Here is a 25,852-nt window from a genome sequence, read left to right on the forward strand (position 1 = left end):
TTCGATGGTGCGTCTCGGTCAGGTCGGCGTGGTAGTGTACGGTGTACGGTAACAGTCCTCTGACCTTATTTTCCCCCTCTGCCCCTCTACCTCCAGCGCTGGGTCAGACACTACACGAGGCCCAGAGTCTGAGCAAGAAGCACGCCAAGCTGGAGGCTGAGCTGCGCGGCCACAAACCGGTCATAGAGAAGGCCATTCAGACGGGCACCGCGCTAGCCGCCGAGAAACGGCCCAACAAGGACGAGGTGAGAGGCTAGGGAGAGGTCGCGGGGATGCTTGGGTACCGGCTAATCTGATGCTATTTTAGAATAGTGGCTGCAGTATGTAACGAAATCTTTGCTCACTGTCCCGACTCTCTTCTGTTTTTTTTTAACCTTCGCCCCAGTGGGGGGGGGGCATATGTTACCACCCTGTCGCGTTTTTTCGTATAAATAAAAAACCGCGGCGCGTAGCGCCGCGCCGCTTGGAGTAGCTTTTTATACATCAATTTTGGACAATATGTGAAATTTTTGACCCCAGGTCATGTCAGGTCAGGTCACTAGGTCAAGTTAACTGACCAAGCCTAAAAAAAAGTTTGCAATCATGTCCAGCCTGCAGTGTTTGTCAGAGAGGTTTCAAACTAGGTGGATTACATGATGTTTTAGGTGCCTACAATTTGTATATCTCGGATTTTTTATATGCGTGACCTAAGGTCAGGTCAGTGGCGTGACCTTTCCATTATAAGTCAATGGAGAAAAACGAAAATGCCTCTACATCCGCGTGTACGCATAGGAACAGTCCAAATATTTCAGGAAAACAATGATTTGGACCACCCGTGACGACCAAGGTGTCTTTTTTGCTGATAGCCTCTTGAAAGGTCATCCGAGGTCATTTGAGGCTACAAACAGTTTTTTGCCAATAACTCTCGATTGGAAAGAGATAGAACGCTGGGGTTGGCCTCATTGTGTTTTTCTTGCCGAGACGCATCGACTGATATGCAACATGACCTTTTTCGGTCAGGTCATGACCTTGACCTGAGGTCAAATTTTGAAGTTGACCTTTCAAGGTCAACTTATAGTTCATTCGACGCGCCTCGGCGAGAGGAACACGATTCTGGCATTAGAAATGACCTAGCTTTTTTTAGTCAAAAGTTATTGACGAAAAACACTTTTCTTAAAAACAGCTATTTTTGGAGTTTTTGCCCTCTGGAGGCTAAACCGTTGACCTGAGGTCATTTTTGATGATGACCTTATCAAAAGAAGAGTTCAAAAGCTATCGATTGCTTTTCCCAGCGTTTTTCTAGCTATCATAGTTCCTGAGATAATGGCATGTTTTCTGAAAAATATAATGACAATTCGCAAATTTTGACCTTTGATGACCTCTGGTGACCCCAATATTGCTCTAAGATGAAAAATGACCGAAATACTTTCAAACGTGCCCATCAAGAGCTATCGACTGCTTTTCACCGCGTCTTTCTAGCCCTCTTAGTTTTTGAGTTAGAGGTGGGTGGTAACATATGCCCCCCCTCACTAGGGCGAAGTTGGCGGAGACCGCCACTGGGGCGCGGGTTAATAGGACTGAAAGCCTAAATGTCTGACGTGTCCGCGCTTTGACCTGTGAATGTGGGAATGGAAATGAAGACTGTTATCCTTTTCCCGTTTCAGATCGTGGAGCGTTGCCGTCAGCTGCAGACGGCCTGGGACGACCTGCACTCGGCGGCGGCGCGACGCGCCGGCCGGCTCCAGCTCAACCTGGCCGCCCAGCGCTTCTTCGCAGACGCCGACGAGGTGGAGAGCTGGATGGCCGAGAAGACCAACGTGCTGACCGGCAGCGACTTCGGCAAGGACGAGGACGCCGCCGTCAAACTGCTCACCAAACACAAGGTCGGTGAATGGGTTTGGCGGAGATGGTCTAAAGTTGTTAGGGACTCGCGAGATGTCACAGAGCTGCAGGCGGGATGATTTGTCTTTATGGATAGCTCCCATTCCCAAGTATGATGTGATCGTACTTCGACCGGCTTGTTTGAGCGCGACGATGGCATGCTGCGGCTGTTGATGAATAATTTTGTGTTTTGCGCTGCAATTTTGTGATACTTTTTTACTGCGCAAGGTTCATCCGCCTGTGAAGTAAGTATCTCGCGAAGTTCCCACCCGTCCTGGCTCTGTCTGACTCAATCCACTGACTCTCACATCTGCTGACAGGCGCTGGAGCTGGAGCTGGACTCGTACGCCGGCCTGGTGAAAGAGATGAGCTCCGTCGGAGACGCCATGGTCAAGGCCAGCCACCCCGACGCCAAGATGATCCAGCAGCGGCAGCAGCTCATCAACCAGCAGCTCAAGGTGACGTGCGAACACCGATAATTATGGGGTGATAATCGTCTCAAGGGCTGCTGCCTGGACAGAGCTCAAAGTGCTCACAGCGTCTGTAACTCGACACCTGAAAATTCGAAGGGCAGCCGATTTCAAAATAAATGTAATGTTTGCGAATCCAACTGACCGTCTGATCACTTGCAATAACTATAATTTTACTTACCGTATTTCACCAGTCCGCTCTCCATTGTATCCTGACTGTAACTCTTCCGACCTGCCCGCCCCACAGGACACCCAGCGCCTGGCCACTCAGTAATCCCCACTGTAACCTGTATGTGACGTTCTCGACCTGCCCGCCCCACAGGACACCCAGCGGCTGGCCACCCAGCGCCGCCAGCGACTGATGGACAGCAAACATCGGCACGAGTATTTCCGAGAGAGTGACGACCTGGAGCGCTGGATCGCCGAGCAGCTGCAGACGGCTGCCAGCGAGGACTACGGCACAGACTTCGAGCACCTGCTGGTGAGAACAGAGTCGGGAGTGGGACTGGAGGCTGCGGAATTATAAAACTGCAAACACTAGATGTAAACGTGAGCTGACTGTTTATTTCGATATAGAGGAAAACGGTGTTTTTGACGTTGACTGTCGACTTTGAGATGACTTAGAAAATCTCCGTGTGCAGTCATGCCTTATTACATGATTTCACCGTTGTTTTCAATGTGGTCGCTCACCTCAGTTTTCGCCTAGTATCGTTGCTCCATCTCCGTCATAAGTCTATCGTGTCCAATGTCCACCTCTTTGACACTGTCAGCCGCTCGCTCGCTTCTGCAGCTGCTCCGTAACAAGTTCGAGGACCTGAAGCATCGCGTCGAGGCGGGCTCAGAGCGCTTCAACCAGTGCGACGAGCTGGCCAAGAAGCTGATTGCCAACGAGAACCCGTACGCTGCTGACATGGACCGCCGTCAGGACCAGCTCAGGTGAGACCGGGACCGAGAGACCAGACCGGGACCGGGACCGGGACCAGGCCGAGACCAACACACAGGTGCAGAGGTGGATGACGATGAGAAAATCATTATTTTTTGTTTTAGAAAACAGTAATTTTATATACTTTTCGGTGTCTCTTGTAGCTGAGAGATGTAGCGAGCCATGATTTTCATAGATTGATTTGCGAGCGTATTGTTGAGCTTGTGTAGGGATGCGAAGTAGGTCGACTTGCTCGTAGTTTTGCAAGTATATTGTGCAGTACTTATATGATTTGTTTAGTTAGACCCCTATTGAATAGATCGGCGCGAATGCATGTCCAGATCGGCTCTCGCGGTTGGTGTTAGATTAGAGATATGATAGTGATGAGAAATCCTTGCAGCGTCCTGTTGGATACCCATTTTTTTACTCTTATTTTATCATTTAATATTTCACCTTCACCTTCGTAAAGCTATTTTTCGAATATACTTTTGTGCAACCCATCTTTTAACCTTGATTTATGTTCTGTATTAACCCCGCTGGTTGTTTTCCTTTCTGAATGTTTTCTCGGTACATCTGTGCTCTCTCCCCTCTAACCGCCTCCGTCCCTCTGTCTCTGGCGGGCTGTGCGGCCGCTAACCCATCTGGCGGGCCGCGGTGGCGTGTGGTGGGCGCGCTGTGACTCTCTCCCTCTCTCTCTCTCCGTCTCCGTCCCTCTCCCCGCCGGGGTGTGACTGACAGGCCGGGCCGCAATGAGGATGCCCAGGACGTGGCCAAGCGGCACGAGGTGGTCAGGTAAGACGCCGCCAGTGTGTGCAGCCCGCCCGCAGCTGCTGTGTGCCGCCTCTGCGGAGCGCAGCTCGTCACGCTTCTGCCGCTGTTCATACCGCTCGCTTCTGGACGGTTTTCAGGTGCAGGTGATGTTCAACTCTGGCTGCTGACGCTGTTACTATTGCTGCTTCTGTAGATTCTACTTCTTGTCTGTGTGTTTTTATTGTTTAAAACGGTTTTGATGGTTGATGATATGCATGGTTTGGAGTATTTTGTTGTTTTCGCCACTTAGCATGACGTTTTCGGTTTCTGAAGAACAAGTTTGCCTCCAGTGGCGTCGCACTAGCGTAGCATATGCATGTATTTTACTCACTGAAAGCAAGTGCAATTATCAACAGGTCTTTCTGGCAAGTGGCATCATGTTTTGTGCGCACAACACATTGTAAATAGAGGGACATGAACTGCAGCAATCACTTGGGGTATGTGCGACAGTATTATCGTGATTGGTAAGATTTATTCCGCACAATGCACATTTATCGTACTCTGAAGTCACGGTCATAGTGTAGCTAGTCACGTCAGTGAATCTTTTCACCGTTGTTCTGTCCCACCACCGCCACTAAGTAGTTAGCTGCACATATGAACACCAGTCACCAATTCACATAATGTGTTTGGTGTCCGGGAACAAAAGTGGTGTTGTGGGGCCGGATTTATTGCGTTTAGCTAAGAAATGGGGTGCTGGTGAATTGTACTTATAAGATAAATGACTTTCCATTGATGTCACGGAAGAAGGTGAACCGGGACGGTATGTTTGCGTAAAACACATGATAGGTATGCTTATAGCACTGAGAACGTGGATTACATACCGCCAGTGTGTCGCTTGCGCTGCCGTTTCGTCGCCGTTGCCTGCGACAGACATCACTGACGCCTTGTGTTTCGTCCCCGCGCGCTGTGTCCATCCGTCGCCCCCCCCCCCCCCCCCCCCCTGCAATGCCAGTTGCGGGGGGCCGACAAACTGTCTGACAAACTGCCAGTCTCGCCGGTTTTGGTGCGCAGCTAATTCCGCATAATCAGATGGCGTACGTTATATTCCGTCCACTGAGACTGATGAACCGGGCCAGGGTGCTCCGTATGGCTGCCTTTTAACTGCCGGTTTATTACGCGAGGTATGAGTAGAAGGTGCATTTGCAGCCAATGAAGATTCCGCTCTCGATTGCCATTTAGTTAGTTACATTAGTTACGTTATATGTGTATTTACATTCGTTCGCCGTCATCATTTTGTTAGCACCATCCAAAAGAATCACCGACCGTTCCTGCCAACTGGCTGCCACCGTCCCCCTGACGCCGTCATTCCGCTCTTCCCTCCGAATCAGGGGCCAGTGGGTGCAGCTGCTGACAGTGTCCTCTTCCCTCCGAATCAGGGGCCAGTGGGTGCAGCTGCTGGAGATGATGGACGCACGCGAGGAGAAGCTGACGGCCGCCGGAGAGCTGCACAGATTCAACAGGGACGTCGCAGAGGCCCTCCAAAGGATTCAGGTCAGCCAAGTCAGAGACTTGGCAAGGACAGGATAGGGGGTGGCTCAAGGGCGGCTCTTGCGGTACGCGTATAGGTCAGGAAGATAGCGGCTGTTGAGATTGGAACCTGGCGCGCTACGAGAGTTGGCATGACCAATGGCCATGCAAAATAAATTGGAAGGGATTCAGGGACGCCTCATTTATGCAGGATGTCCTGTGTTATAGTCGTCGTTCACGTTTTGTTCTGTTCGTAATGGAGCGTATATTCTTCCGACCAACCTCTAATTGAGTCATACGTGATACTGATGATGGCGCCAGCGGACTGTGCTCGCACTTCTGTCCATCCATTCCTGACTTATTGTACGTCGTCTGGTCATCAGGAGAAGTACGCGCAGATTCCGGACGACCTGGGCCGCAGTCTGCAGGCCGTCCACGCCCTGATCCGACGACACGAGGGCTTCGAGAACGACCTGGTCGCCCTGGAGGCGCAGCTTCAGGTGAGAATTGGCGGTGATCCTCTGCTGGATGGGGACGTGGCTGGGTCTGACTCACGGCTGGGGGTGAAACCAGTGCGAGCCGTAACTCGGAATCTACTTTGAGTTAATCAGTTAATCAACTCACATCAGTTAATATGTTCCTGCCTGACAATCTCTGTGTATTTGTATTTACGCCAGGTGCTGGTGAACGACTCTGCGCGGCTGCAGGAGTCGTACCCGACCCGTCTGACCATCTCTGTGTGTGACAGGTTCTGGTGAACGACTCTGCGCGGCTGCAGGAGTCGTACCCGACCAACGCCGAGCACATCGCCGACCAGCAGCGTTTGGTGGTCACCAGCTGGGACCAGCTGCACCAGCGCGCCGCCCAGCGCAAGGAGGAGCTGCAGGCCAGCCTGGAGCTGCAGCGATTCCTCACGCAGGTTAGTAAATAGGTACCGTCTAGAGCTGCGGCAGGGGTTCCTCACGCAGGGCAGCTCCGTCCCGCCATGTTCCGTCGGCACATAAATCGGGTCTGTACTGAGAGTGTCAGATAGGAACCGCGGTGGCCATTTTTAGAAGCACTTATACTGATCGGCTGAGTTTTCCAGTGTGCTGACTCACCGTCCACCTCCCCAGGGCCGCGATCTGATGACCTGGTCCGGTGACCTGCGCGCTGGTATGATGACCCAATGAGTGACCTATCGCGCTAACGCGTCGCTCACCTCCTCAGTGCCGCGATCTGATGACCTGGTCCGGTGACCTATCGCGCTGACCCGCCGCTCACCTCCCCAGGGCCGCGACCTGATGACCTGGTCCGGTGACCTGCGCGTGCTGACCTGTCGCTCACGGTTCCAGGGCCGCGATCTGATGACCTGGTCCGGTGACCTGCGCTCCGGTATGATGATCCACTGAGTCTCCCAGTGCCCTGACCTGTCGCTCTGTTCCAGGGCCGCGATCTGATGACCTGGTCCGGTGACCTACGCGCCGGCATGATGACCGAGGAGGCGGTCAGGGACGCGGCCAGCGCGCAGGCGCTCAAGACCGAGCACGACCGAGTGAAGGCGGAGGTGGAGGCCCGAGAGGAGAACTTTACGGGACTGGTGCAGATGGCCGACGCCATGATCCAGGACCAGCACTACGCCGCTCAGGTCAGTCTTGGGGCTAGTGTGGAGTTCCGGCTATATAGCAATGCCGAGCTGAGTTTAGAGTTCTTATTATATTGTGTTGGTTCTGAGTCCGCTGGAGCTAAATTAACGTAAAAATGTTATACCGGTCGTTATCTCGCTCGATTGCTGTCGTTAGTAGTTTCAGTTGGTCGCTGTAACTCCGAATAATGTCGCGCTTTTCTTAATGCTCGTTGCACTTTGCCGACCGCTTGAGCTGCAGATAGGGGTTTCACTCTACCGCCGGGTCCCGGCTCACCCTGTGCCGTTCTGCTGACCCCGCCTTCTCTCCTGTCTCCTCAGGAGGTGCAGGAGCGCCTGGAGCAGGTGTTGGAGGAGCGGAAGAAGCTACACGCCGCCTGGCAGCAGCGCAAGATCTACCTGGACCAGCTGATCGACTACCACTTCTTCCTGCGCGACGCCAAGAACCTGGACTCGGCCAGCGGCCAGCAGGAGGTGCGTGGGGGACCGGGACCGTTAGACAGCAGCTGGGCTGGGGAGGCTATTAACAGCGGCTGGGGTGGGAGTGATCGAGTACGCCAAGAACCTGGACTCGGCCAGCGGCCAGCAGGAGGTGGGTGGGCGCGGAGCCCTTCACTGGGGTCATGGGAGGGAATCAGCTGTGGTGTGAGGGATCGACGGCGGGGGGGGGGGGTGGCGGTATTTGGACGCTGTGACGTTTGACTTTAAGGAGCTGGCTGAGTAACGATCGATTTTGATAATACAGTCAACGATAGATGTGGTTACTGATTGGCATACACATACACATGCTACAGCATTGTTTTTCCTAAGTCATTACCGGATAGTCCCAGACTCTGCATAGGTCGGTGTCGAGTGACGCGGACTTATTCAGTACTAATTCTTGTCACCGTCCGTGCAGGCGGCGCTGTCGAAGGCCGAGTTTGGCAGCACGGTGGATTCTGTGGAGGCCGAGGTGCGCCGTCAGGAGGCGCTGGACCGGCTGGTGGGAGTGCAGAACGACCGGCTACAGCAGCTGAGCGAGCACGGCAGCAAGCTGCTGCAGCAGAACCACTTCCGCAGCCCGGAGATCAAACAGAGGTGAGATCAGCGGTAATGATAACGTGACGAATGGTGAGTGTTATGGCCTAAATGGGTCTAGTTTGCTGTGGGATCCCAGTTAACATCTGTACTGATATCCCTGTCCGGCCCCGTCTTCTAGGTTGGACGAGTGTGTGACACGGAGGAAGAAGGTCAGCGACCTGGCTGCGGAGCGGCGCCGCGGCCTCAACGACTCGCTGCTGCACGTCCAGTTCCTCAGGGACTGCATGGAGGTGAGTTGAACCGACTTCGCACCGTACTAAGCTGGTTGCTGGTTAGTCTTCATACATACTTTTTCCTGCCAGAATATAACTAAACCTTTTTTACCAATTGGAATAAATATCTGGCATAATCGAATCCAGTGTGCCGCTGCATTCAACGTTGATTATTTACGCCGTAGCATCCCATATCATCCTTCTCCGCCCCTGACACCTGGTGCTCTCTCAGGCGGAGATGTGGATTGCCGAGAAAAAGAAGGCCCTGGAGGCGGAGAAGGCTGGCACTGACGTCACCAGTCTGGAGGAGAAGATCAAGAAGCTGCAGAAGCACCAGACGTTCGAGGCCGAGCTTACTGCCAACAAGCCCCGCATCGCCGAGATCAAGGACAAGGGTGAGCGACAGGGAACGGCCGGGGGGAGAAAGGCTGACGGAAAGTGACTGTCGGGAACTGATGGAGAGGGATAGACTTCTCAGCCTTCTCTTCCGTTAATTGGTCAGTTGAGTTTCGTCGATTGCATTTACAATTAACCGATGTAGAATGGGATATTAATATCAAGACTAGCGTTTGTACCTATTTGCGGGGCACTGTCCGCTGCTGTTTGTTCGACTATCGCTGGCGAGCTGATCTTGATTGTGATGCAGTAAGGATAGCATCTAACTAGCACCTCCCTTCCTATCCCCAGGTGACAAGCTGCTGCAGCAGAAGCACCTGAGCTCGCGGGAGATCCGGCAGCAGCTGGACGCCCTGCTGGCCAGCTGGCAGCAGCTGCTGGCCGAGAGCGCCTCGCGCGGACGCGGACTCGAGGAGGCGCAGGACATCCTCGACTTCAACAACCAGGTCGAAAAGGTCGAGGCCTGGATCCGAGACAAGGTAAGATTGACGTAATGCTCGATAGTTGTATGGATGCGTTGAAAAGATGGATTATTGGCGGGATGGATGCCCCACCTCAGTCTCAGTTCCCATTCAACCATACCTCAGTCTCGCACCAGCCTCTAAGTCACTGTTGTCACCCCGTCGTGCTATGTCACTCTCCCGCAGGACATGCTGGTGCAAGCGGCCGAGATGGGCCGCGACTACGAGCACTGCCAGGCGCTGCAGCGACGGCTCGACGATGTCGACTCGGACATGCGCGTCGACGACGTGCGCATCAAGAACATGAACGCGCTGGCCGACAAGCTGATCCGTCAGGGCCAGGGCGACAACCGGGCCGTGCAGCAGAAACGCGACGAGCTCAACCAGAGGTACGGACTTCACTGCTCGAGGGGGTGTTGAGTTTTTTTTTTTTTTTTTTTTTGCTGGAAGTTTGATCTAATTTTAACAGAGCTTTATTTGAATTGTAAAAGAGCTGCTTCATTTAAGTGATTGTAGATAATTGACGTAAATGTTTCGCTCCATAAATAGTTGAACGCCGAAATTTCTAGGGGATCGACAACCACACCATTCTCTTTCGTTCTCGGCATCCGGTTTATTATAGCTCGACCGATAGACAACCGCGCACTACGGTCCGAAAGTTTGTCCAGCTCTGCTCCTGCGTGGCACTCTGGCCTAACCCCCTCTCCCTCTCTCCTCCTCACAGGTGGAAGTCGCTGCAGGGCGCGCTCTCGTCGTACCGCGAGCAGCTGGCCGCCGCTCTCGAGGTGCACGCCTTCTACCGAGATCTGGCCGACACTGCCGAACGCATCCAGGAGAAGGCGCTCTCACTCTCCTCCGAGGAGACGGGCAAGGACCTCGGCTCAGTGGAGGCTCTGCAGCGCAAACAGGAGGCCGCCGAGCGAGACATGACCGCCATCGACGGAAAACTCAAGGTGGGGATCGAGGGAGAGGTGCCGACTGCCTACACGTCATGGCAAAGCTGCAGCAGAGGAGGTCCGAGGGACGATGAGCTCTTTAACCTTTGGTAATGACGGTATATTTGACCAACTTAGGTTATGAAAACTATCTTAGTAAAAGGGAGGTACTTAAAAGAGCACTGTTGACCGTCTTTCAGCTCCTCCCGATGGACGTCAATGACCAGTCCGAGCGATGATGAAGCGTAATCGTTGTCATCATCGAACAATTATTTCCTTTTGTTTCTAACTCCTCGTTTCTCGCTCTCAGGAGCACGACGCCGAGGCGCGTCGTCTGATGCAGAAGTACGCGGACCGTGCGGCGCCGATCCGCGCCCGGCTGCAGGTGGTGCAGGACAGCTGGCGCCGGCTGCAGACCAGCTGCGAGAACCGGCGCACGCTGCTCGCCTCCTCCTACACGCTGCAAAAGTTCCACGCCGACCGCCGAGAGCTCGAGGCCTGGGTGGCCGACATGATGAGCCGCATGGCCGCCAGCCACGACGGCGGGGATGCAGAGAGGGCCGAGGAGCTGCTGCAGCTCCACCAGGTGAGCCAGAGGGAGTGAAGAAGTGGAGGGGACTGGAATGGTGGCGTGAGGTGTGGGTGTCTTTTGGAGTGTCATGTGATAAGTCGGATCAGCTACAGCTGTTTTTTTTTTTTTTTTTTTGTTAGCTCACATGCATCAATCTGCATCGTATGTATCACATTGCAGTCGTATGTTTGTTGAGTCATTACTCAAAATATTTTCGTGGCTAATTTATTCGTGCTTAAATTTGTAGCAGTCATAAATCATGTAATTCCCCGCTGACCTCTCCTATCTTTCCCCTCCTAGGAGCGTAAGGCGGAGATGGACGGCCGCCAGGAGGCGTTCAAGGCGCTCAAAGACTTTGGCCACAAGCTGGTGCAGGAGCAGCACTACGCGCGTGACGAGGTGGAGACGTCTCTGGCGCAGCTGGAGGAGCTGCGGCGCACGCTGGGTGCCAGCTGGGAGGAGCGCCGCCACCAGCTGACGCAGGCACACCAGCGCCAGCTGTTCGACCGGCAGGCGCAGCAGGCGCACGCCTGGCTGGCCGGCAAGGAGGCCTTCCTCAACAACGACGACCTCGGGGTGAGACAGCGGGGCCGGTTCGTGATTTGACGGCTTTGGGTCTGTAGGGTGCGCGTGCTGAATAACAGAGTCACTCTGTAGTGGACTTCGAGCCGGATAAAAGACGAAACCTGATTTTTTATTTGGGGGTTTGATTGCCCCAGTAAAACACTTTAATATCTCCGGATTAGGTGCTTTTGATTCTCAGTTCTCACACTTATGTCGCTTTGCACATCTCTGTTCCGCCACTCCGTCTGAGCCGATGCCCGTCTCTGACCACTATCCGTCCCGCCCGAAGGACTCGATCGCCAGCGTGGAGGCGCTGATGAAGAAACACAAGAGCTTCGAGAAGACGTTCGCGGCGCAGGCGAGCCGCGTGGACGAGCTGGAGCAGTCTGCGGTGCAGCTGGTGGCCGCCAAACACTACGACTCGGAGGCCATTCAGGAGACGCTGCAGGCCGTCTGCCAGAGGAGGTGAGAATGGGGACGCAGAGGGACTCGGTGAAAGCCGGGACCGACTTATGTCAGATAGTGGATGGGTAGCGGGGTGACCGGGAAGGTCAGGTCAGATTCCGCCATCTGTCAAACCTTCAAAGGATATTTGGAAGAGCGTGGTCAGGTCAGACTGATGTCAGAGGTAAGGCGCCGTCTGTACGAACGAGGTCTGCATGGATACCACCGGGTCGCGCAGTGTGGAACGGTCTGTCAGTCAGTAGAGAGGGGCAGGTGGGACACTCTGGGTGGGACGGGGGAGAGTCTGGACCCTGGAAACTATCCATGAAATTATGAAACTGTTATGAGACTGGAGGAAATAAAGATCGGACTGGCCAGTGTGGGGGTCGAACCCACGACATTCGCGTTATTAGCACGACGCTCTAACCAACTGAGCTAACCGGCCGGCGAGGGCTGGGTTAAGAACCTTTTTCAAACATTTTCTGACAGAAAAGCTCCTTGAAGCAAGTTTCGGCTAGTTAACTATATTATTTGTGCCGTGATTTGCGGACCCATCCCTGTGCTGATTAATTCATCTGGTAGGTAGCTCTGCGCTCACCGAGCGTCCGTCCTCACTCACTCATTTCCGTCGGCCGCAGGGACCGTATCAAGGAGTCGTCGCTGGTGCGCGAGCAGCGTCTGGCCGAGTCACTACAGCTGCAGCGCTTCCTGCGCAACATCTACGAGTCGGAGACGTGGCTCGGCGAGAAGATGCAGGTGGCTTGCGACGAGTCGTACCGCGACCCCACCAACCTGCAGTCCAAGATCCAGAAACACCAGGCGTTCGAGGCCGAGCTGCAGGCCAACGCCGGACGCGTGCTGGCTGTCAACCAGGTGAGACCGTCTGTAGGATGCTGCTTGGTGTGATGCAAGGCGTAGACAGAATTTGGGAAAAGGATTATAGTGCACATCAAATAATATCATCGTAACGGTCATAGAAGAACCTTTTCTATTTTGTTCTTAACGGACCGGCTCATTTACAGATGTAATTGACTGCGACTTTGACCTAAAATATCGTTTGACTGTACTTGCTTTAGCCGGTGTTAGGTGTCTTGTCCTAGGCTGTCCTGTAGAACCTTTCATCCCCAGACCATGACACCTTCCCCTTCCCCGTTACAGGAGGGTGAGGCTCTGATGACGGCCGGCCATTACGCCGGTATGGAGATCCAGGCGCGGCTGGACGCGCTGGAGGCGCTCTGGCGCCAGCTGCAGGACGAGACGTCGCTGAAGAAGCGCCGGCTCCAGGAGGCCTACCAGGCGCTACTGTTCCATCGCACGTTGGACGAGCTGGACGCCTGGATGGACGAGGTGGAGTCACAGCTGGCCTCCGAGGACCACGGCGACTCGCTGACGGCCGCCGCCAACCTGCTGAAGCGACACCAGCTGCTCGAGGCCGACATCAACTCGCACGCCGACGCTGTACAGCAGGTGGGCAATGCTGACAGCTGCAGTGATCGCGCCCGGATTGGAAGGATGTGTGGGGACGGCCGGTGAATAGGGTTTAGTACGCAGCAGTGAAGGACGGAGGGGAATCGTTGAGTCTGTCACCATGCCAGCGAGACTGTCGATGCACATAACGGTACAAGTCTACATACAGCTTGGTGAGTGTCGCACTCGATAAGGCTATCACACATTTTCGTCCAGAATTTCGTTGTCCGTGACTTCGTTCCATCAATGTTCTCATTCATACTACAAGATAAGACGTAAGATTGAGAATTTCCTTATCACTCTGTTTCAGGCGAAGGAGACGGCTGCGCAGTTCGCGCGCTCTCAGCACTTTCAGCGGGAGGAGGTGGCGGAGCGCGCCAACCACGTGGTCAAGCGGTTCGCCTCGCTGGCCGAGCCCATGCAGATCCGCCGCGACAACCTGGAGCAGGCCACCCAGCTGCACCAGTTCATAAGGTCAGTAAGGCTAATCAGAAGGCACAGTCTGTCAGTTCAGTGGAGCTCCGGAGTAACGACCTGTCAGACAAGGTCACCGAACTGCCTCAGTTTGTCAGGTGAAAGACATTAATGAGGAGAATGTTCAACGAAATACCTGTTAGTTTGCAAAGTTCGTTTCTTTATCCAGGATTTCCGCTATGAATGTTGATCTTCAGATGAGTCACTTCTGACGGATATCCCGATCGGTAACCCTCGGATATGGTTTGCTCGTTCCGCCTCCCTGTGCTGACGTCTTGCCACTGCTGTCTCAGGGACGTGGACGACGAGCTGGGCTGGCTGGCGGAGAAGGAGCCTCTGGTGGCCTCGGAGGACCTGGGCAGCTCCCTGGCCCAGGTCCAGAGCCTCCAGAAGAACCACCAGGTGAGTGTTTGGGACGGAGTGAGAAAGGGGAACAGCGTAGGGAATTTGGGATGGGTCCATTTCTGCTGCGCAAAGGCAAAAACTACTGTGTGAGGTCAGAGTCTGACCTCACACAGTAGTTTTTGCCTTTACACGGCAGATTCAGGCCCGGGGGTCGTGACTTGGAGGTCTGCTACGCCTGTATTCGCAAGAGTACTAGGCTTTGGATATTTTTACCGGCTGTCCCGCGCTGAAATCGCTGAATCGCGCCCGGACGTTGGCCGGTTAGCTCAGTTGGTTAGAGCGTCGTGCTAATAACGCGAACGTCATGGGTTCGACCCCCCATACTGGCCATTGGGCGTAGTTTTGACTCTGATAGATCCACCGGGGTCTGAAGACCTTCGAAATCCGGGGGCCCGGAGAGCAAACCAGCCCCTGATGCCCTCTCGGTGCCGTTGGATGCGGAGATCCGTCCATAACCCTGTACTCCCTCTCCTTCATTACAGGCTCTGGAGGCGGAGATCCAGTCTCACGAGCCGGTGATCACGGCGCTGGGCAGCCAGGCGCAGCAGATGATGCGCGCCAACCACTTTGCGTCTGCGGAGGTGGAGCGTCGCTGGCGGCAGCTGCAGGATCGGCACGGCCACGTGCGGGACGCGGCCAGCGTGCGGCGGCTAAGGCTACTCGACGCCGCCGAGTCGCAACAGGTGGGCATTTTGTGGCAGCCTGAGGGAGGGAGTGTGATGGATTAGATAGCTTCACCTTCTAATCTTTTTGTGGTAAAAGTATAGCGGGAGCGTTTAATGGAATTGTTTTGGCCTCTTCAACACTGTTGGCTTTTTCAGCTATTTGATTTGTTCTAAGGGTCGTAGTCTTGATGTTACCGAATATCTTATTGTTTGTCTTGTCCCTAGCGTTTGTGGTTATTATTGCCACTCCTCATATCGTTGTGATGCCTTTGTCGTGTGCTCTTGGTAGTAACGCTGTTGTCCTTCTGCCATGTTTGACTCCTTGCCGCTTCTTCTTGTAGTTCTACGCGGAGGCTGAGGAGGCAGACAAGTGGATGCGGGAGCGGAAGCCGCTGCTGACCTCCTCGGACACGGGCAAGGACCGGGACGCGGTGACGTCGCTGACCAAGAAACTGGACCTGGTCGAGCGCGACATCAACAACTACAACCAGGTGAGCTGGGCGGTCGGAACACGCCTGTCGACTGCTACCTGGGTACTGGGCCGTAGAGCCGCAACTAGACGCGCCGGCGTATGACGGCTGGGCGAGGCCGCAAGAGCGTAAAGATCGAATAATTGTTATAAAAAGTAAATAAAAAATGTGACATTGCTTGTTTCGGCTACACACCGGTGGCCGGTTAGCTCAGTTGGCTAGAGCGTCGTGCTAATAACGCGAATGTCATGGGTTCGGCCCCCATACTGGCCAGTGGTTCGCTCCTTTTCCTCTCGCTGCGACACCTGACCGTCCCCCCCCCCTCTCAGGTGATCGCCAAGCTATCTCAGCTGTGCCAGCGGCTGTCGGACCGCGCCCATTTCGACACGGAGCAGATGCGCGCGCGCCAGGCGCGGCTCGAGGAGCAGTACGCCGAGCTGGTGGGCCTGCTGGAGACGCGCCGGCTGCGGCTCCAGCAGAGCGGCCAGCTGTTCCGCTTCCTGGCCGAGGCGGACGAGGCGGCCGCCTGGGTCTCCGACCAGGAGCAGATCGCTGCCAGCGAGGACTACGGCAGGGACGTGGAGCACGTCGAACTGCTGGTGAGTGATGGCGGCGCGGGTTGATGCTGAGGTTGTGTGGGCGAGTGTCGAGAGAGGACACGGCGAACTATGGTAGGGAGCCTGTAACGTGGAGCCTGTAACGTGTGTGGTAGTGGTCCACTGCAGCGAGAACTTTGTATCGTAAGGAACCAGCTGTCATCGACTATTAACAGGATAATATTTTCGATTCGTGCCTTTTTTCGTCAATTATGACAGAAAAACATGAGTTAAGTCGGATCATACACGACTTAAGCATCCAAAGATCAGTCTCCCCCAACTCACCCCGCCCGCTTCTCCGGCAGATAAACAAGTTCGAGCAGTTCCTGAGCGGCCTGCAGTCCAGTGAGGAGCGTGTCACCTCTGTGGAGGAGAGCGCCCGACAGCTGGTGGCTGGCGGTCACCCGCAGCCGGAGCGTATCCTGCAGCGCGCCGCCGACCTGCGCCAGAGCTGGGACGAGCTGCGCGAGCTCACCCAGGCGCGCCAGGAGGCGCTGGCCGGCGCCAAACAGGTGCATGTGTTCGACCGTGACGCCGACGAGACGATCGCCTGGATTGGCGAGAAGGAGGCGGCCATCTCGACCGACGACTACGGCCACGACCTGGACTCGATCCAGGCACTGGTGCGCCGACACCAGGGCTTCGAGCGCGACCTGGCCGCCGTCAAGGAGCAGGTACGGCCGACGGAATAGTTAGTTGTCGAGGGTTGATGGGATAACACATGAAGAGGGGAGGGACGAGCGACGACACACACCTGTCATCGTTGAATATCAGTATTTTTTCTGCGCTGCATAGCATAAATGATGAAATATAACTGACGAAACGTCAACTAATTTCATTTGTTTTAATGCAGCTGGTTGCGTTGCTGTTATTCTTGCAATGCGTTCTTACCGGCTGCGGTTGATGCCTTTCTTACCCGGTCCGTTCTCTCTGTCTAATACCAGGTGGAGCAGGTGGTGGCCGAGGCCAAGCGGCTGGCCTCCCAGTTTCCCGACGCCCGGGAGCACATCAGCGTCAAACACGAGGACACAGTACAGGCCTGGAACGATCTGCTCGACAAGTCGGCCCAGAGGAAGGACAAGCTCGAGCAGGCGGCCAACATTCAGGCCTACTTCGACGAGTACAGAGACCTCATGTGAGTGGTTGAAGAGTCACGGGAATGCTGAAAGAAATATTGTCTTCTCTTTGCTGTGTGATAAGCTTTTTCTGTTAATGTATTCTAGTTTTTATGTCCGTCTGCAACGCTCCATCACTTGTTGAACAGCATTAACCTTTTACCATCCCAGGGTCTCGTTGGCTAACCTCACCGTTTACCCCATCGTCAGGGCGTGGATTAACGAGCTGCTGGCCAAGATCACGGCTCCGGAGCTGGCGCGGGACGTGGCGGGAGCGGAGGCGCTGCTGGCCAGACACGCCGAGTACCAGGCCGAGCTGCAGACGCGACAGGACGCCGTCGACGCGGTAAGTGGGGGAGGGACGCAGGGAGGAGGGGACACGCCGAGTACCAGGCCGAGCTGCAGACGCGACAGGACGCCGTCGACGCGGTAAGTGGGGGAGGGAGGCAGGGAGGAGGGATGGGACACGCCGAGTACCAGGCCGAGCTGCAGACGCGACAGGACGCCGTCGACGCGGTAAGGGGGAGGGAGGAGGGACACGCCGAGTACCAGGCCGAGCTGCAGACGCGACAGGACGCCGTCGACGCGGTCAGTATCTGGGCTCAGAAAGCGCTGCGTTTGAGGAGGTGGTTGATGATTGGTCAGTCTGACACTGAATTTTGCTGAAAGCTGGCAAATGGATGTGGTCAGTGTTCGGTTTCCGTCTCTGACTGGCCCGTCCGTCCATTCACAGTTCATCAGTCGCGGCCAGGAGCTGATATCGAGCGGCCACTTCATGTCTACCGACATCCAGGATAAGGTCAATGTGCTGGGGGCTCGCAGGGACCTGCTGGCGCAGACCTGGAAGGACCGGCAGGACATCTACGAACAGAGTCTGGACACTCAGGTACGCTGCCGGTCTCGTGACGGGGAATCGGATATAGCACGGGGGTTAATTGTCAGGTGTTGTGAATTTCAATTGATTGGAATATGAAGATTGATTGTTCCTTGTCCCTCAACCGATTGTGCTCAACCACTACCTATTTGATGAAGGCCATGAATCTACAATCTTTATATTCGTGCAGTTTTGTGATTCATTCTCCGTGATCGTTAAGTCTTTTTCCTCAATGTAGAATCTTCTTCACTTATTACTGAGTGGACTGGGCTCCTTCGTAATTCACCCCGTTCCATGCCCGTGTCTTTTACAGATTTTCAAGCGCGACGCCGCGCAGCTGGAGTCGTGGCTGGAGACGCGGGAGCCGGTGCTGAACGATCCGGCCGTGGGCGCCAGCATCACCGAGGTCGAGGAGCTCATCCGGCGGCACGACGACTTCCTCAAGACCATCGAGTCGCAGGAGGACAAGTTCGACGCGCTCCGGCGTACCACACGGGTGAGGAGAGAAACGGAGTGCCTCAGAGGATGGTAGTGAAGCTGAGAAGGGCAGCGTGAGATCCTAGACTAGGACGGCTGCAGATGCTTAGAAATGAAGTCGCGTTTGCCACCTCAAAAGGCGGCTAGTGTGATATCAGAATCGGTGGGATTGTTCATAGTGGGGGTCCTTTCGTAACGGCGGTGCACAACAGTAGTTCATTTCTATAGTCTCTGATTGTCTCGGTTGACGGTCACGGTCCAGCTCAGCGGTTATATCCCGTCCCCATCTGACAGCTGTGTAGCTGCCCCGTCTCTGTGTCACTGTCCCGTCCGCTGTGCAACTGTCCCGTCTGCTGTGTAACTGCCCCGTCCCCATCTGACGGCCCTCGTTATCCCCAGCTGGAGGAGGCGTTCGCGCTGATGCGCCGGCGCGAGGAGGAGGCCCGGGTGGCCGAGCAGAAGCGCCGGGAGGAGGAGCGACTGCGGCAGATCCGGCAACAGGAGGTCGATAGGATCACTAAGGTGAGCGGACTGAGACATCTCTCTGTAAGATTACAGAGGGGGCGGGTCTGGGTCAGTAGCGGCTCCGGCAGATTCGGCAACAGGAGGTCGATAGGATCACTAAGGTAATTGTCAGACGGCACCGACCTACACGCCAACATATTGTCCTGACCAGCTTGTGCTTTCAATGCGTGCGATGGTCTGTAAACTCGTATTTGGTAGTGTGGTTGGTAGCTGACGATAATTGGGCTGCGTAAGCACTTTTTATCTTTCATGATAACCGTTCTGATTTACCAACATGTCGCAGTTATCCAGGTACACGTCCTGTAATGTATAACATTCTGACGCCGCGTTCCATGTGTGTTATTCCCTTTCCGACGATTGTCGCTGATCGCTGATGTTCCGTTTTCAGGAGCGTCGGTACCTGGAGGTGGAACACGAGGCGGGAGACGCCAGTCCCAGGTGAGGACAGCTCCCTCCCTCTCTGTTACACTCGCCGTCTCTGCTCCCAGCTCTGTCTCTGGGGAGTCTTTCAATACAGTGTCACTAACGTCTCTTCTTACTGGCTGTCTCTCGTTCTCGGGTGACTAGAGTAAACTAAAGACACGGCCTTAGTTACATCTTTTCTTACTTGAACCTAAAGGACTTCGAGTTTGATTGGAACGTCGCATGCAATCGGTATCGTGTATAACCGAAATCCCGACATTTTCTTGTGATCGATCTTTCGGGTTCTATTTTTGTAACTAAAACGTTTTGAGCAATGTGTAGTATGTTGTTCTCGCTCTCTTCCGCCTTGTAAGGGCGCCTGCTGTGGCTCTCAGTGTGTAGTTTTGCGCGCCCGCCGTGTTACCAACTGATCGCATGTGACGGACTGTGCTCAGTCTGCGCCGCTCCGGTAGTGCTCTGCGGCGGTGGGACGACGGGTCTCCCTCAGTGACGGGACCGGCCCGGTCGTCCCACCGCCGGCCTGGCTGTCTGTTGACCCTGTGCTCGGACCGTGCCCCTGACCCGACTGACCTGACCTGACCTGACCGGGCGTGGCCAGCGCCCAGCGCCGGGAGGCGGCGCGCGCGGGCGCCTCCTCGAGCCCACACCAGTCGCAGGAGAGCCTGAACCACCAGCCCACTCACCGGGCCTCGTTTCCAGACGTGGCCGCCGAGAGGTATTTGGCGCTCCGCCGCCCGCTCAGATCGCCTAGCGCTAACCGGGCACGGCGGACTAGTGGTGCGGGCGTCCCTAGGTGCTGCTCGCCGGCCGCTGCCTGGCTCTAACGCGCGCGCGCTCGGTGGGCGGTCCGTCCGGTTTTGTTCAGTATGCGGTATGATACAGTACAGACACCCTGCTCGGTCCTTGGTTGTGTATTCGTGTTTTGTTTGGTTCGTGGCTCGGCGTAGTTTTATTTGCCTGCATATTTTCGGCTGCTTGGTGTAAATTTTGGCTAGATGTGATTTTTCGGTCCCGCCTCCGCGTACACAGCATACAATCACTGCCCTGTCGTCACACTGGATATTTTATATTTCCCTACTTTTGATATTACACAAGTGACATTTTTGTCACTCTTGCGCAGTCGTTTCACTTACGCATTTGTTTCACCAGCTTACACAGTTTTGTGTTGCCCCGGCAGTCGCCTCACTTCTGTAGAACGTATCACACCACATTATCTATGTTCGCGGACTGCGGGCTGTGTTGTCGCGGGATTGTGTTTTAGTATTGGGATTTTTTATTAGAACCAGAAGTCGCTACGCCGGGTACATATTCACGGGAATATCTGTCACGAACGGCCGATGTCAGTCGGGGATTAAATGTCGGTGCCTCCGTTCGGGCTTGTGACCTTCGAGTGCCCGTGGGAATAAGCTATGGAATGTGAATGGGCTTAGTCGCCATTCTGACCTTCGAGAACCAGCAAGTCGGTCTATTTTTCAGTGATCAGTTATTTGCTGTACAAAGGTGGACTTGCTTTCAGTCCGTGGGCGAAGGACCCCTGTATGCCAGCTGGATACGGTGCCCCTCGCAGCCGGCTTGAATAGCAATTTTGTACTAAAATATACTTACGTTAATCATAACATGCCCTAATATATCATCGTGTACAAAAATGGGTTTCCCGGTTTTTGGGTTGTTCATATTTATGTTTTGTTGGCTTGTTAATTTATGTTGCACTTATTTTGGTGGTTCTATTTGTTTCGCTTCAAAAGTGGGCCCTGATTGGCTAAAAGCTTTCGTTTATCTAATTCAGCATTTTCATTATACTTACATAACCATTGTATTACTGGCTGAAATTTAATTAATGCGCTGAATGTTTGCAGCTAATAACTTTTCACTAATCTTCTCGCCAATTAACAAATAATAATAATAATTTTTATATAAAATTGATGTCGGAAGGAATATTTGCCCGCCGTTTACATTGGTATGTTTCTAATCGTTTGTGGTTGGTATTGATTCATATGTATTTTGTCTCGTGTCCAACCCGATTTTTGGCGAGTGGGCGCTCGCATACCCAGCCGCCTTACCAGCCCATTCGGTCACACGTGTCGTCTCGTTCGCAGGATGCTGTTGAAGAATCCCATGCTTGCTGAAAAGAAGATGGGGAGCCAGTCAAGTCTTTCTAGTCTTAAGCGAGGTAAGCTCAGAATATGAACCATTCCTGACTGTCCCGTTTGTATCGCTAAACACGGATGGTTCAATGAGTCACTCATTTAAAAGCTGTGTTTGGGGTACGACGTCAGGCCAGCAGTGAGCGCCATCAATGTCCAGCCATCATCTTTCGTTGTTTCCGCCTTAGTCTTCTCCCCGTAACCACATTGCGTGGTAAGTTTTGCCAAGTCTTGGCTCCATTGCTACTTGTCGGTTTCTCTGTCCTTAGTCTCCCCGTCTGACCCCTAAACTAACCTTGTCTGACCCTGAGTTCACCCCTGTCTGACCCTGTTCTGACCTGGCCGGTCTGTGGTTCTAGTGATTCGCCAGGGCTCTCAGATGCTGTTTGGCGGTAGGTGTTGTCGCCCCCTCACCCCTGGCTGTCCGGTTGTGTTGTGGTAGTGTCCGCTCTGGTCGTATAGCCCCCTCAACTGCGGGTAGTCGCTTCCCACTGACTGGACGCTGGTCCGCTTAGCGCCGGCACCGACAGGCGATATCCCCCTCCCCCTCCCGCCACGCGAGTCGATTACCCGAGTCTCTAGCTACCTCGCCCTGCCGAGACGCACGTGTCGTTAGCCCGGCCACCGGCAGACCCTCACAGCTATGAGCACCGCCTAACACTCTGCAGCCCGCCTACGATCTGAGCGCGGCCATTCGCATGGTTGTTCATTTTTCGCGAGCACCAGACGGCGGAGCTGTCGAGTGTCGACTGTGAAGCATGATACTGAAACGTTCATGCGTCAGCGTTCGTTTAGTGTTTGTAGGCATGCGGTATTGAGACTTCAGAGTTTGATATATCGAATATTTGCTTAGAGGGCACTAGTATGTGCACCGATTTATTCGTAGCATATTTCAATCAACAGTATCCGCCGTAAATGCTATGCTGAGTGATCTTGCTTGATGCATAAAATGTGCAATTACACGATGCAAGCTCTGGTTCCCGGCGATAACGTGAGCACCTCTGGTGACCTGTTGTAACCTCTAGTGACCTGTTGTAATCTCTGGTGACCTGATGTATCTTTGAGTGGCCTTCCGCATCCTCTGGTGACCCGCGCTAACCTCAGTTGACTCACACTGACCTCCCCGACATCACCCCAGGTGACGTGAAGCGTGCTGAGAGCATGAAGACGGAGCCGAAGAAGGCCAAGCGGACGCCGTCGTTCACCACTCGGCGGCGGACGCAGAGTTTCCGCAAGGCCAAGCGTCTGGAGGAGCTGGAGAACCTGCCGCCAGTGGAGATGGACGGCATGCTGGAGAGGAAGCAGGAGCTGCAGAGCGGCGGCAAGAAGGCCACCATCCGCAGCTGGAAACACTACTACACGGGTACGTGTCCTGGAAACACTACTACTTCGATACGTATCCTGGAAACACTACTACACCGGTACGTATCCGCAGCTGGAAACATTACTACACAGGACGTATCTGCAGCTGAAGACGCTAACCTAACCTAATCGAACCTTACCTGACCTCACGGTACGCATCCGCAGCTAGAAACACTACACCGGTGCTTAGTTGTGCGTAGGTAATCGTTTTTACAAACTAAATGAAGAAGCACCACTCTCATGTGGTGTCGGTCTTTGACAATTCGGTCTGTGTCGTTGCAGTGCTGTGCGGCCAGCTGCTCTGCTTCTTCAAGGACATGGACGACTTCGCCAACAGCAAGGCGGCGGCACCCCCTCTGATCCTCTACCAGGCGCGCTGCGAGCGGGCGCTCAACTACACCAAGAAGAAGCACGTCTTCCGGTGAGCGGACGGACCGCGCTGCCGTATAAAGGCAAAACCCATTATGTTCGGGTGACCTCTGACCTGAGGTAATGGCCTCTGACCCGACATAATGGTTTTTGCCTTTGCACGGCAGCGCGGCGCGGTGGATACTCTGGAAACGATGGTAGCCAAGGCAAAATTAGCGTTGTCATGAATTTTAGTTGGGTTCTCAAAGGATTCTCATTGGTATCAAAGATGAAAAATAAAATGTGTAATCCCGTGAATATTGCGATTGCTTGAGAATGTCTTTCTGTCAAAGAAAATAAAACTAAGTACTTGTCAATTGGTCGCACATGGTGACCGACCGCGATCCGTCTATTCCAGGTTATCGCCGTCGGACGGCTCCGAGTTTCTGTTCGCCGTCTATAACGAGGAGCAGCTGCAGGAGTGGATCAACAAGATCGAGTTTCACGCGCAGCTGCCGCCGTCCCAGCAGCTGCTCAGCTACGATCGGCAGACGGTGAGGCCGCCGGCGACGGCTCACAGCGGTCGCCGGGTCTGCGCGGGTCTCCGCAGACTCACAGCCGGGGTGGAAACTGACACTGTCCGCGTTATAAACGGACTGTATAGCATGGAGAGGGTGCCTGAGATAACGCCTGCCATTGCCGTGGTTTGATTAATTGGACTGCTGCATTGAACTGAACTGAACTGAAGTGGACTAAAGACGCATGACTGATATCGGACTGTAATTGCATCGTGGTATGTTACGTGCATCGTGACGTTAGAAGGAAAGTATGTAATCCGAATCCACGCACGGTCTTGCGGTGATGTCTAGTGACTGTTCGACGGTTTGACGCACGTCTCGATCTCTCTGTCTGATGTCACGGACGACGGTAAATGCCTCTCGAAGGACTTCTTCCCTAAGCTGTGGGCACATGTCTGAGGTCTGTTCAAATGCCGCTGAGCTGGCAGCACGCCCTCGCGTTTCACTTCCCTGACTGGACGAGTGGACGCATGACAGCGGACTGCACGCACAAGTCGCCACCCCGTCCGTCTGTGCCCCTGGGGCCGACCAGTGCCGATGTCTCACTGCCTGACCCGGGACCGGGCCGCCCCCCCCCCCCCCGCCACCGTCGCTATAACACGGCCCGTAACGCCACGCTGCTATAAACCGCGCAGCCCTTTTGACGCTATCCAAAATGTGCTGGCTAGCCCGAAATTCGCGAGCTTTTCAGCAACCCATGTTACAGTCTTAGGCAGCAATAACAATTAACATTACGTCTTCGCTTTATCAAAGGACAATGTAAATTTTGAAATACACAGCTTTTGCGACTAACTCGAAGTGACCCATTTTGAATTTATTTTCCAGATAATGCTGTCAATGAACAGCTGTGTATTATATATTATATTGGATGTGTCATACGACTTGCGTCGTTTCAAACCATCCGTACTACTGACCAACATATTTACTCGTTCTGTAAATTGTTTTTAAACTATCGAACCGGCCCTATACCTGGCGCCGTGAGACCGGGTGTAAATATTCCCCGGGCGGTGGCTGGGCGGGGGCGGGAGCGACTCCCTGCATGGTGCCTGTGAATGCGGTGTGCTGCGCTCGCCGGCTGAGGTGGGCGCGGGTATCGCGCGCAGGGTCTGCCCGGCGGCGGGGCAGACGGCGGCAGCTCGTGTAGCAGTGCCGAGCCGTCGCCGGCGCCGGTCCGGCACCGGCACTCGGACCCAGCCGAGCCCGTCTACGCCAACCTGCCGACACCGCAGCAGCGGAGACACACCGGTCAGGTAGGTCTGATACAGCACGCCGATCTGCCGATCCCACGGCGGAGACACACCGGGCAGGTAGGTCTGATACAGCACGCCGATCTGCCGATCCCACGGCGGAGACACACCGGGCAGGTAGGTCTGATACAGCACGCCGATCTGCCGATCCCACGGCGGAGACACACCGGGCAGGTAGGTCTGATACAGCACGGCGATCTGCCGATCCCACAGCGGAGACACACCGGGCAGGTAGGTCTGATACGGCACGGCGATATGCCGATCCCACAGCGGAGACACACCGGGCAGGTAGGTCTGATACGGCACGCCGATCTGCCGATCCCACAGCGGCGACACACCGGGCAGGTAGGTCTGATACGGCACGGCGATCTGCCGATCCCACAGCGGCGACACACCGGGCAGGTAGGTCTGATACGGCACGCCGATCTGCCGATCCCACAGCGGAGACACACCGGGCAGGTAGGTCTGATACGGCACGCCGATCTGCCGATCCCACAGCGGAGACACACCGGGCAGGTAGGTCTGATACGGCACGGCGAGACGGTACGAATCGGCCGACCGGCGGGCAGGACGTAAGGTTTTTACAGCACAGCGAGACGGGCGTTGACCCCCGGAGCTGGCGAGGATAGTGGGGCAGCCATCCTGCTCAAACTACACCGTTCCGTGCTTTCATCCTCAGGATACTGAAATCCTTCTCCTCCACGCCGCAACCCCCCTCCGGACTGGACAGGCAACTTTATCTCATGCGGGCTGCTCCCTTGGAGCGGCACCGCTGCTCCCGAGGGAGCGCACCCCGTAGCCGGGTGCAGTGAGTGCCTTGGGGCTGGGTGGCCTGTCCTCTGGACGGGCTCAGCCCCGGCGACTCA

The 25,852-nt window shown here is 54.8% G+C and overlaps 1 protein-coding gene and 3 non-coding genes across 12 annotated transcripts in view; 3 read left to right on the forward strand and 1 right to left on the reverse strand.

Annotated features, from left to right (window-relative positions):
• LOC122389129 (spectrin beta chain, non-erythrocytic 2-like) overlaps positions 1-25,852 on the forward strand; it is a 106,969-nt gene that overhangs the window by 78,678 nt on the left and 2,439 nt on the right. For 4 of the 9 annotated variants that reach the window (XM_043380846.1, XM_043380853.1, XM_043380902.1 and 1 more), the window contains 40 exons: positions 97-245; positions 1,644-1,862; positions 2,181-2,318; positions 2,653-2,811; positions 3,121-3,266; positions 3,991-4,044; positions 5,439-5,553; positions 5,913-6,029; positions 6,278-6,448; positions 6,956-7,156; positions 7,475-7,627; positions 8,052-8,230; positions 8,352-8,463; positions 8,678-8,840; positions 9,133-9,320; positions 9,489-9,691; positions 10,027-10,255; positions 10,548-10,823; positions 11,109-11,384; positions 11,662-11,837; positions 12,455-12,689; positions 12,975-13,283; positions 13,594-13,757; positions 14,051-14,159; positions 14,645-14,845; positions 15,169-15,318; positions 15,627-15,896; positions 16,199-16,567; positions 16,838-17,028; positions 17,219-17,354; positions 17,742-17,894; positions 18,196-18,378; positions 18,759-18,881; positions 19,273-19,322; positions 19,906-20,022; positions 21,404-21,477; positions 22,590-22,814; positions 23,096-23,234; positions 23,580-23,715; positions 24,843-24,989. In XM_043380846.1, the coding sequence (XP_043236781.1) occupies positions 97-245; positions 1,644-1,862; positions 2,181-2,318; positions 2,653-2,811; positions 3,121-3,266; positions 3,991-4,044; positions 5,439-5,553; positions 5,913-6,029; positions 6,278-6,448; positions 6,956-7,156; positions 7,475-7,627; positions 8,052-8,230; positions 8,352-8,463; positions 8,678-8,840; positions 9,133-9,320; positions 9,489-9,691; positions 10,027-10,255; positions 10,548-10,823; positions 11,109-11,384; positions 11,662-11,837; positions 12,455-12,689; positions 12,975-13,283; positions 13,594-13,757; positions 14,051-14,159; positions 14,645-14,845; positions 15,169-15,318; positions 15,627-15,896; positions 16,199-16,567; positions 16,838-17,028; positions 17,219-17,354; positions 17,742-17,894; positions 18,196-18,378; positions 18,759-18,881; positions 19,273-19,322; positions 19,906-20,022; positions 21,404-21,477; positions 22,590-22,814; positions 23,096-23,234; positions 23,580-23,715; positions 24,843-24,989 (6,905 nt within the window). The remainder of the gene's footprint in view (positions 1-96; positions 246-1,643; positions 1,863-2,180; positions 2,319-2,652; positions 2,812-3,120; positions 3,267-3,990; positions 4,045-5,438; positions 5,554-5,912; positions 6,030-6,277; positions 6,449-6,955; positions 7,157-7,474; positions 7,628-8,051; positions 8,231-8,351; positions 8,464-8,677; positions 8,841-9,132; positions 9,321-9,488; positions 9,692-10,026; positions 10,256-10,547; positions 10,824-11,108; positions 11,385-11,661; positions 11,838-12,454; positions 12,690-12,974; positions 13,284-13,593; positions 13,758-14,050; positions 14,160-14,644; positions 14,846-15,168; positions 15,319-15,626; positions 15,897-16,198; positions 16,568-16,837; positions 17,029-17,218; positions 17,355-17,741; positions 17,895-18,195; positions 18,379-18,758; positions 18,882-19,272; positions 19,323-19,905; positions 20,023-21,403; positions 21,478-22,589; positions 22,815-23,095; positions 23,235-23,579; positions 23,716-24,842; positions 24,990-25,852) is intronic. The other 5 variants (XM_043380862.1, XM_043380912.1, XM_043380878.1 and 2 more) reach the window with 4 other exon arrangements.
• Trnai-aau lies at positions 12,188-12,261 on the reverse strand. The gene has a single exon. It is a non-coding gene; the product is annotated as a tRNA-Ile (tRNA).
• On the forward strand, positions 14,418-14,492 carry Trnai-aau. The gene has a single exon. It is a non-coding gene; the product is annotated as a tRNA-Ile (tRNA).
• Positions 15,497-15,570, forward strand: Trnai-aau. Its single transcript has one exon. It is a non-coding gene; the product is annotated as a tRNA-Ile (tRNA).

This window comes from Amphibalanus amphitrite, unplaced genomic scaffold, assembly GCF_019059575.1.
Source record: "Amphibalanus amphitrite isolate SeventyFive unplaced genomic scaffold, NRLGWU_Aamphi_draft 000019F_arrow, whole genome shotgun sequence".
NCBI classification, from domain to species: Eukaryota; Metazoa; Arthropoda; class Thecostraca; order Balanomorpha; family Balanidae; genus Amphibalanus; species Amphibalanus amphitrite.